This window comes from Fopius arisanus, unplaced genomic scaffold (genome assembly GCF_000806365.1).
Source record: "Fopius arisanus strain USDA-PBARC FA_bdor unplaced genomic scaffold, ASM80636v1 scaffold00088, whole genome shotgun sequence".
Taxonomy (NCBI): Eukaryota; Metazoa; Arthropoda; class Insecta; order Hymenoptera; family Braconidae; genus Fopius; species Fopius arisanus.
The window spans coordinates 276,023-286,713 of NW_011887827.1; the positions used below are offsets into that span (position 1 = coordinate 276,023).

Consider the following 10,691-nt stretch of genomic DNA (forward strand, 5'->3'; position numbering starts at 1 on the left):
TCGTAATCCACGTCTTATTTCCATCAAATATTATTCCACACGGTTCGTACAGCAAATACGGCTTGAAAGTGGTCCAAGGGTGGATGTGCCTGCGGCTGAGGGAGAAAATAGATAGAGGAGCTTATGCCGGAGGAAGCTGAGCTCCGATTCCTCATGTAAATTGTGTCGTTTCCGGTTGACGGATCACAGCCAGCCAGAGGGGAAAGTGTACAGTGCTCCTACACAGGGTAAAAATTCTCATTCCCTCCCACAACCCCCAGAGTCCTCCCTCGCCCTTTCTGCATCCCTTCCCTTGCCCTCGGGCACCTTGTCACCATTTTCTGAGGGACCTTCCACCCACTTTCACCCACTTTCATCCCTTTCCATCCCCTTTCACACAATTCCACCCACTTCCACCCACCGTCACTCATTCTCACGTAAAAATCCAACAACTGTACCTCATCCAGACACCAATCGATCCACGTGTTTTCCTTTCTTATCTCTCTTTCTGTAATCACTCGATCGATATTATTCTTTCTGTTCTATTCCACTGTGATTTTTTTCCATTTCGGATGGAATGAAACTCCTCGGGATTTTGTAGACACTGGTGGGACCCTCCGGCCATTCCCCTCTGCTTTGACGTACTTGAAGACGAATTCATTGGCAGGTGCGCAGCTGGCTTCACTGCCACTTCCATCACAATATTTTTCTTTTTTTTTTTTCTCTTCTATTTTATCCCCCCGTTAGTTTCTTCTATTCTCGTGTTCGAGGAGAGGAGACTTTTCATTTTTCTCCGGCAGAATTTACATTCGATTTTTTTCATTGTTTAGGGGGTGGGCGGGGGTGGGCAGGGGTTGGGGGGTTTCTTGGGTTCGGTTGGAATTTAGATATATTTTTTTTACCGTTTTTGAACGGAAAGATTACAGAGGTTTCACGTAAATTACGGAAGATATGGTTTTTTTATTGAATATTTATTATATTATATATTTGTATATTAGAGACATATAAATACCTGGAAGAGTGTAAATAACCTAACGATCAAGTAACAACAGTAAAAAAATTGTAAAAATCAGGAAGTCTTTTTTCCGCGTATATAAAATATTGCGAATTTGGAAAAATTCCCACTGCTTTCGCTAAATATTAAATTTTTGCGGAATGTTAAGGGGTCAATCCTTATAGAGATTGGAATGCAATATTTTAATGTTCAGTGGATTTTTCAATTCATTGGATTCATTTGCATTGGCATTTTTGGGGCTCTTGATAAGCAATTCAGAGTCTTATTTTTAGCTGCTTCGATGTGTTCCTCGATGTGAGCGCATTTCACGGCTTGCATTTCGGCGTCTAGGAATATTTGTTGTATATGTGAGTTGATGGCGGTCTGATCTTCCACACATTTCTGAAGATTTTCTTGGTATGATTGAATTATTGCGTCTAGGCAGGGGTCAGTTTCATTTTTACGAGAACAATCGATTTTTGCTGCATCAATATTGGCGTCGAGTTGGTCCAATTTCTGGAAATTGAAAGTTCGGTTTCAAGATCGGGTAACCGATCGGAATCGGAATTCAATGATTTATCGGCTAAATTTACTTACATTTAGTAATGAATCAATTTCATGGACGATCGGCTGGCTTTTGGGAATGGAAAGTGTTATGCATTGAGTTACAGCGTTTTGAAAATCAGGTGAATAGAAATTGTAGCTCATCGATGAATAACAGAGACTGTGATTCATGGATATCATCGAACTCTGAAATAATGATTGACAATGACAATTTTTTAGTGGTAAAATTACATTTCGTTGAAAATTCCCGAGTAAAAAAAAATTGTACTCTGAATATTTTTTCCAAATTTTCAAAAAATTTCTGGAAAAATTTTCAGAATTTTTTTTAAACTCACTTTGAACTCTTGCAACGTAGGGTCAACTCTCTCAATAAAAATGGAGTTCATTACGCGATCCCGAAACACACGATCGAGATCGCTAACTTTATTCTTAGATATGCGCAGAACATTTTTCATCAATGCCGCATGATGAAAGGTCAGCGGCTGCGATTGGTTATTGACAACTTCAGCATTAATCTGAAAATAATTGTCAAGTGGATACAATAATTAATTGATTTTTTAAAATATTCTAGAAAAAATTTAAGCAGTTGAAAATTCCGTCAGAAATGGGCAGAAAACTTGACGAACATGTTAATGGAATGGTAAAATGTCATCGCGACTTACCTGAAGCTTGAGCAGAGCTGCAATAAAAAAAATCTGTAAGAAGCACTTCATTGTCTTATTTGAGAAATTGATGGTAAGACTGAGTGATTCTCAGGGGTCCCACCAGATTTTATATACCCCAAAGATTACCCCACCTTCACTTGATTTTTGTATTCTTTTCTTCATATCGTTCTATCGCATCCAATACGCTCAAGTTCTTTGTGGAATTGAACAATTGGTGGTTTAATCAGATCGATAAGAAATGATAATGGATTGGAGGTCAAAAACACCTGGAAATTCTGAAGGTTTCTCAGCCGAAATGTTGATTAACGCTAAACATATTCGGCGAAAAATGAGAAAAATAAATACTAGGATCAGATAACAGGGTTCGATATTGTGATTTATTTAATTACAGTAAATAGTATAGCAGGTGGAATTAACTACTCTTTGTTCATTCAAATTGATACGAATGATCACTCGAAGGTTGCTTTGAAATATTTCTTCAGTGTCAGGTTGATTTAAAAGGGCGGAGAAAGCAATAAAAAAAGGAGATATCGGTCGTCAAGTGGCTAGGCGATAAATCGAATTCTGCAGTCTTGTTAAATATCGCTTTATCTGAAAAACTTGTGGTCTCAGAAGAAAATCCATAAGTACCTTTTTTATTGTCCATTTATTTAGCCACAAAATTGCTTTTTTCATATTTTCACCTACCATTGATTGTCTTCGAGATAGATCGATTACTAATAAAAATGTACTGTAGAAAATTAATTTACAATGAAAAATTTAATAGAATGGGATTGAAAAATCTCGAGATCTAAGAGAAATAGGAAAATTTGGGTTATCATCTTTTTTGTAGAGCTATTTAAGGGCTACAAAAACGATTTATACAAAAATTTTGCTATCTCCCCTCCTTTTGAAGCTGGCGAAATTTCCGTGGATCAAAACAGGAATTGAGAGTGAAATGGAGAGCTCTGAAATATTTGGTTAATTTAATAATATTGATTATATTGAATAAGTGATAATTTACGCTTTTACACCAGATTTTCATGTGTGTTAGCTGATGGAGATTTTTCTTCGTTGCGTACTTTCGATTGAGATGGATCGGAAAATCTCATTTTTGTTGCGATACGTTTCAATTCTCTCGATAGCAGCAACTATTACTTAGGGAGAAAGTTACGAGTGGCTCATACCGAGGGAGAAGTTTTGAGCAGCTCGATCACGACTACTCAGTGAAGATTTGCGCGTGCCACTGCCAGAGTTGCGCCAGAGTTCCGCCGATATTGCGCGAAAATTCGCGAAAATTTTTCCCATCTTTTCCTGAATTCTGAATTCTGAAATCTGAAATTTATATTTCTTGTCTCTAGAAAATTCACAAAAAGAATTCATCGTCAGCGGGAGACTGATTTTTTGTAAATAACATTGTGACATAATTAATAAATCCCAGGTACTCAGCAAAAAAAAATCTTAAATCCATTGATTTTTTTTTTGTACTACAGTAATTTTATGGGGGACGTCCACCCAAAAATTCCAACCCCAGCGTACATTAAACAGAATTACCATTTTTTTATTCAATAAAAAATTGATGGAGCCATTAAATTTTTGATCAAGCCTGCCCTTTATGTTTACAGCCCCTCCTTTATGGTTGAACCTGTTTGCTTTTTATTTGGGAGTACCTCCCCCACTCGTTATTTTACTGTTGGTCATTTGGCGTCAGCATGATCTCATGCTCCATTAGAACTTTATTTCAACGGAAAGAAAAATCCATGAAAATTCAAAAAGAAAAATCACGCGGTGACCTAAAAAATGAGGAGTATATTTCAGTTATCAATTATCCACGTTGTAAACAGTTAATTCAATTCCAGAACGAGTGAATACGCGAGATTTCAAGAACGTTCATGCGACAATAACAAAACAATTGTCAAAAAAGCTTTTGGAAGCTTCCCAGTTTCCTGCGAGTTGATATTGTACCCGACCCTCCAGTGATGCAGAAGTTTTTTGTTGTCCACCAAATTCTCAATGGTTTTTTTTTTCGAATTGTTCAGAATATTGGGAATTCGGCGACTCTTCATAGGATTTGGTGCCTTGTTTCCGTTTTTTTTTTTTTCGCTTCAGTGGAATTCAGGTATGGGGAGTTTGATTATTGTATGTAACTTGTTGAGGGAAGTAATGAAAACAATACTAAGTTACAAAAACTCCATTGGCGGAAAAACCCGGAAAAATTTCACTGGTAAGTCCTCGGCGATGTATCACAATAGAGACCGGAAGAAAAAAAAAAAAACCCGACGAAAAATGCCATCACCCATAGATCATTCCTTGATTACCCTCAGCCCCGAACTTTTTCCCTTAATAACCTCAAAAGAAAATGAAAACCACAAATTACGAAGGAGTCGAACAAACGAGATTAGAGAGATGGAGGTTCGTGAAAAGCGCACCAGGTGAAATATATAAGCGGCTGTAGGGGGTGGGTTTTCCAAAGAGAAGGGGTGAGGGGTGAAATGGGAAGAAAAGGGGGAGTGGAGAAATCGTAGGAAAAGTTTTCCTCGGAGTTTGTCTCCGGTCCGACGAGCCCATACTCGAGTTTTCCAACCCCCTTACCCCTTTACCACCCCCTGTGGAACTGTGGATTGAACTTTTCAGTGGGTGTGTAGGGGGTTCTGTGGCGGAGAAATATAGTGACGATATCGTCACGCGATTCATAGCCCAAAAGTCCATTTTCCAGCTTTTCCGAATTTTCACACCTCACCTTCAGGAAAATTCTCTATTTAATTTATTCCAACTCTTTGTAATTGTGTAGAATATCCGGTAATTTTTGCAGGGAAATTGAGGTACATATTACATACCAAAGGAAAATGACGGGGAAATCGGAAAATCCGGGAAATTTCAGATTCTATTTGGACTGTTCCACGAAAATTATCAAATCTCAGGGAAATTCAGTGAATTTAAAATACGTCAATTTTTCTTTTCGTGCAACGAAAATTGCGGAATTTTCCGGGAAACTCTGCAATTTTCTTTCAACATTGTATCCAACGTTTCGACGGTACGGTCGAAGCGTAAAGATAACACTGAGACGTTCGAAGCCTGTTTCCTAAAATCCACATGTCCTTTTTGCAAAGTCTGTGGCGAGAGGGTGGAGGGCAGTAAATCCGTGCATGTCACGTCGGGAAAAGCTCCCACATGAGAGCCTGTGGGACGTTAATGCGTGGAGATGGGTGAAAAGCTGGGAAAACTGTCGGGTTGTTACCCGGATTTTCGTGTGGTTTTTTTTTCCCGGTATGTGATGATTTGCGGGTGATTTTGAGTTCGCCCCCAAATAAAAGACAAATTCGTAATCGACAGAAAAAATCCATATAAAAAATAGTCCAATATAATTATCGTCGAATAATTTTTCTAATTATTTTTCATGTTCGCCGGACATTTTTAACCAATAGGAATATGGAATTTTTAATTGTTCCTCACGTACTATATTTGTTCAGGTGCTCCATTTCAGTGCTACGCATCACTTACTTCAGACGAAGCACAATTTCTTTTTTGTTCAGAGAACAATCGGTTGAATATGTGGTGACGTAATGTTTATATTGGAGCTCGATGATTTTTCATCGATATTTTTTTTTTCCAGACATTGTACGGCCATCGCCCTTGCCGTGTTTATATTCTCGTAAACACCACTACAGTGGGTTATTTGGAGAGTTTGCAGGGTAAACGCATTTTCAATGTAATAGTGAAAGTTGAAGGTACTTTGGCGATAGTCAGATGCGGCTTTCTGTAATTTTGGAATTTGCGAGTTCGTGCATGGATGGATGAGGATTCTGTGGAAGTTGAAAAAGCAATAGAGCATCACTTGATCGATTTTCTTCTGGATTTTCGCTGCAGTCTGCAATTTCAAGAGATCGGATTTCTTCTGAGTCAAATTTTTCTTTCGAATTCAGGGAAAAACCAGGAAATTGCAATTTTTTTGGAAATTAAACAAAAACAAAATCCATTGCCAGCAAGAATTCTTTTCAATTGTTGATTTTTCTGGAATGCTATAGTTTTCCAAAAAATTCAAGATTGCCGGATTTTTCCACGAATTTTCATTGAGTGAAGAGAGAAATTAAAATTTCACAAGAATTATCTGATTTTGTCACTGAAAAATCGCGATTAATATTGTTTTTCAATTCAAACATTTATTATGGATTGATTCGAATATTTAAATGTTTTTATTGAATATTTTTTCAGAGAGAATGTACTTACGGCGATCAATAAATCGAGATTTGTCACGATCGACGTCCAATTGGGTGAATGGGCCAGAGAACAGCTCGAGAGACTAGCCAAGTATATTTTTTGCATAAAGGAGAAATCATTTGCCATCGACAACACGCACGTGTGGTTCGTGTTTTCAGCTCTCATCTACAATTTCCATTAATTAATAATTCATTAATTATTCCCCCAATCACTGCAATTAGTTAATGAGTTTGAATTTCACTTACAATAATTTCCTTCAATGCATTTTTTATCTCACTCTCTACTAAAATTCGCGAGTTGTTCTGTAATTTTTCGTGGGTGTGCCGGTGATTTAGCAGTTGAGTTTTGTATTTTAAATTTATTTCACGGATTTTGCTGACATCATGGCTGATCACTAGCAAGGAGTCTTCACTCTAGAAATATCAGACTTCTTGTGTTTTCAAAGTGATGAGACACTTAGTGACGGAATATTTTCACAACTTACGTGGCATACAAGTGCTACTGATAACAAGACGAAAATATGGGCCCAGTACTTCATGTTGGATCAGTTGTATGTATTTTCCCTGGACTCTAGTAATTTTTGATCGTCAGCTAGTCTCGCCCAATTATTTTATACCGCACGAATCAATGTGCTTCGGTGATTTTTATATTGCGTTGTATTGCAAACAGTGAAATATGTGACAAAAAAAACTCATCCTATTTAATCACCTGGAGTCCACGTGTTGTTTATTCGAATCGATAAGGATACTTGATACACTGATTTCATTATTTTGATAAATAGAAATTTTCATGGATTTTGTTTTAGAGGGCAATCAGTGGAAAAATGTTGAACTGCAATAATCGATTCTTGGTATTGATCAGTTTTTCATAAAAATCTCGAAATCTAAAGGACCCGGGTAAAAAAAAATTGTAATCGGAATATTTTTTCCAAATTTCCCAAAAATTTCTGGAAAACTTTTCAGAAAATTTTTCTTTTGAAAAAAAAAATGGGGAAACAAATTAATTATATTTTTGGGAAATGTTTTGAAAAATTTTTCAAAAATTTGTTTGAGAAATTTTTTTTGTCATTTCCTCAAAATTTTTGCAAATATAATTTTTTCTTTTAATTATACTGTTGTTCCCTTATTTTTTTGATTTTTCAATATTTTCAAAAAAAACGCTATCGAAATTATAAAAAAAATTTCCTATTCAAATTTTTGAAAAATTTTTCAAAACCTTTCCAAAAATAAAAATATTTCGATTACAATTTTTTTTTTAACCCAGGGACATAGAACAATTTTTATCGGGGCCTTTTTTATAGACAAATTAAAGGCCACAAAAAATATTCATATACAAATCCGGTGTCTGTTCAACTTTCCGAGATATTCCCGAGGAACTCACTGAAGTGATAAATCGAGTTATTCGGGTTTACAGCTTTGCTGTGGAATTGTTTTGGCCGACATTTGAAGGAAAATTCCCTCCGGATAATCACTCGTACTTCAAAATAAATCCATCCCTTTCCTCATTTTCCTCTGCGTATGGAGATCTTGTAATTAAAAATTTTCCAATATTTAATGGCTCGCGGTTTCTATTGGTTCAAGTGTTAAATCGTGTCATCTATGTAATTTTGTCTAAACCAAATATCCGACTGAATACTCCACGTGTCACATGACTCCATGATCGATGAAATCAAAAAGTAATTGACCTCATTATTTTCAATTAAATGGAGTCTGAGGTGACATGAGAATGATAAAACACATGTTCCATATGAAATTATCATATAATTAAAATTTCTGAGGGGAAAGCACGAAATTTCGAAAGAGGATATAAAAAATAAGTGCACGATCGCGCAATATAATGCCCGAAAAATTGGATATCGTTCCTGAAACGCATCGGAAATATGAGTGGAGAAAACTAAGCAATTCCCGAGAATTATTCTTCCGATTTGAATACGAAGGAAATAACCGATCGAGTCAGGTCGCGTCGCCATTCCCACTCTCCGTCCTCAGATAATAAGAATCGAATTTTTTTAATACAAAATCGATTTTCCCCCTATTCCACCCACCTAATATCGTAAACCGACTGCTGTACGATTTTCAATAGAGAATATCTCCGATCTTCCTCCAGAGATGGGACAAAAATCATCTCTACCTCTTTGAAAAAAATTCCGAATTACCCAACGACGAGAAAATCTGGAATTGAAGTTTGTGATGATGTACCGAAGAAAGAGAAATTTAAAGAGAAAATAAACTATTGCAATAATTACCGCAGGCCCCTCAGCTCACGATATATTCTCCATTCCACGATCAGCTCCAAATATTTTTCTCACCCCCACGAATTATGAAAAATTTCATGAGTATGCGATTACCGCAACACTTGCCCTCAATACACCATTTAAAATATAATTAAACACATAAATGGAGTTTTGAGTTTCATCGCAGTGGAAAATTGCCGGAGTGATAATTAACATTCGTCATTGTTTAAAACTCCATAATCATCCATACTACTCACGACTAACTTCCCCTGAAAATAAACAATGAATACTCAATAATAATAATAATAATAATAAATTAAATGAATACAATTAACCCCCAACAAAATCTACATTCGGAAAGATTATATTGTTTCTATATTCTCTTCGGAGCTTAATGAACCGCTCGAGTCAACTTGCGGTGTTTGACTGCGAGAGGAATATAACAATATATAAATAATTTTCTGATGCGTTAGGGGGGTGAATAGGGGGTTGAAGGAGGTGGAAAGAGGTGGAAGGGGGTTGAAGGAGGTGGGAGGGAGGTGAAAGGAGGTGGAAGGGGGGTGAAAGGAGGTGGAAGGGGGGTGAAAGGAGGTGGAAGGGGGTGGAAGGAGGTGGAAGGGGGGTGAAAGGAGGTGGAAAGGGGGTGAAAGGAGGTGGAAGGAGGTGAATGGGGATGGTTTAATTTCAGTGGAGCCGCAGTGACACTGCAGCACGACTGAACGGTCTACCGCGCCGACCTCCTCCCAAACTGGATTGAGTATAAAAGAAGCTCCAAGGTAGCAAAAGAGTTCTGGAGAGTACCCAGTACATCGTGGAAAGGATCGAGAGGCCAGGATGAAGGGGGTGGAATGGGAAGGTAAAACTTCTAACCCACGTAGTGTTACGACATAGCTGGACGGTAGGGAAGGAACGAGTGGCAATAAGACGGCAGCACGCCTTTTACCTCCTTTTTACACTTATATTCCTTCACTTATTCCCATCCACTTGTTTCTTTTTTTCCTGTACCCCCTCAGCCCCTCGCGTCCTTCTCCCTCATTCTCCCTCATCATCCCCTTTTTCCACCTCTCCCTCCCACCTTTCAGTGGGGAATCTTTCCATCTTTATACCTCCTAATCTCCTTTCATTCTCTGACATTCTCTCCCTCTTCCCTTTTCTCCACTGACACGTTTATCCCGAATTTACTGGCACTACCTCTCGCTTCTCTCAAAATTATTTTTATCTCACTTCAATTTTCTTTTTTTTTTTTTATCTTTCTCCCTCGCTTTTTTTTTTCACCGTTTATTTTTCCAGCTGCACTCAAATGCACTCACATTAAATTACGCTTTCCCTTGGGCAATGGGCGAAGGGAGTTTTGTTTCACTGGGTTGTCTGGAAATTACGGGGAATTAAACACATCACGGCTCTTTTGTACATAAAAATTTATGCGACGTGTGCCAATCTCGCTGAGTTTATGTCATTTCCATGGGTAAAAATCCTTGATTAATTAATTGGAAATTGTTATCGATGGAAAATTTCATGCGAATCCGTGATTGCTTTCAATTAAAATTTAATTCAAACTCCTGTAATTTAAAATTTCAATGACATGCTGACGAATATTTCAAGAAATTTCTCATCCTCAAAATAAACTCGAATAAATTCATATTTTATTTATAGTACCATTAAATTCATCACAAAACGTCTCCTCAAACATTGTTATTTATTAAATTCCCATTGAGTATTAAATGCTAGAGTTAATTCAACTGATGAGATATTTATAATTGCAAGTGCAGGTGGAAATTCTGCCCGTAAATTTGAACAATCACCGCCACTGGCCATTCTCAACTTCTCTCAATAACCCAAGCATCCTAACTAATTAAAATACTCTTAACGAACAACTAATCATCTCCCCTAAAAGTCTATAATTACCGCCATTCACGGAAAATCCTCGCGAACAGCCGGAGAAATCCATGAAATTCAACTTCAAACGGCATGGAAAAACCCTACGAAATAAATCTCCATCAAAGAGGAGTAAATTATGCACATTTTGTTTTCACTTTATTCATTTATGAGTGAAAGTTGC

At 37.2% G+C, this 10,691-nt stretch overlaps 2 protein-coding genes across 3 annotated transcripts; both read right to left on the minus strand.

The window, feature by feature from the left end:
- Positions 1-973: 973 nt before the first annotated feature.
- LOC105270484 (uncharacterized) lies at positions 974-2,250 on the minus strand. Its single transcript, XM_011311450.1, has 4 exons — positions 2,200-2,250; positions 1,873-2,052; positions 1,571-1,723; positions 974-1,489 (listed from the first exon to the last, which is right to left on the minus strand). Exons 1-4 carry the CDS (start codon positions 2,248-2,250, stop codon positions 1,196-1,198), a joined length of 678 nt encoding a protein of 225 aa, XP_011309752.1. The 3' UTR covers positions 974-1,195.
- Positions 2,251-3,447: 1,197 nt separating this feature from the next.
- LOC105270468 (uncharacterized) lies at positions 3,448-9,016 on the minus strand. Of its 2 annotated transcripts, XR_892539.1 has the most exons (6): positions 8,645-9,016; positions 6,884-7,282; positions 6,645-6,812; positions 6,409-6,564; positions 5,639-6,049; positions 3,448-3,516 (listed from the first exon to the last, which is right to left on the minus strand). XR_892539.1 is itself a non-coding variant. In XM_011311417.1 (5 exons), the coding sequence occupies exons 2-5, from the start codon at positions 6,935-6,937 to the stop codon at positions 5,711-5,713; spliced, it is 717 nt and encodes a 238-aa protein (XP_011309719.1). In that variant the 5' UTR covers positions 6,938-7,282; positions 8,645-9,016; the 3' UTR covers positions 5,553-5,710. The 2 variants fall into 2 exon arrangements, 1 of the variants encoding a protein (XP_011309719.1); XM_011311417.1 differs by lacking the exon at positions 3,448-3,516 and having other exon boundaries at positions 5,553-6,049.
- Positions 9,017-10,691: the final 1,675 nt, after the last annotated feature.

Bases quoted from the DNA above. Each gene is read 5' to 3' on its own strand.
- LOC105270484 (XM_011311450.1), bottom strand. From the start codon at position 2,250: ATGAAGTGCTTCTTACAGATTTTTTTTATTGCAGCTCTGCTCAAGCTT. The intron at 1,724-1,872 runs GTGAGTTTAAAA...TCATTATTTCAG, and splicing joins CTACGTTGCAAGAGTTCAAA to AGTTCGATGATATCCATGAA. The intron at 1,490-1,570 runs GTAAGTAAATTT...TTCAATTTCCAG, and splicing joins AAATTGATTCATTACTAAAT to AAATTGGACCAACTCGACGC.
- LOC105270468 (XM_011311417.1), bottom strand. From the start codon at position 6,937: ATGAAGTACTGGGCCCATATTTTCGTCTTGTTATCAGTAGCACTTGTA. The intron at 6,813-6,883 runs GTAAGTTGTGAA...TGATATTTCTAG, and splicing joins CAGTAGCACTTGTATGCCAC to AGTGAAGACTCCTTGCTAGT. The intron at 6,050-6,408 runs GTAAGTACATTC...TTGAAATTGCAG, and splicing joins ATCTCGATTTATTGATCGCC to ACTGCAGCGAAAATCCAGAA.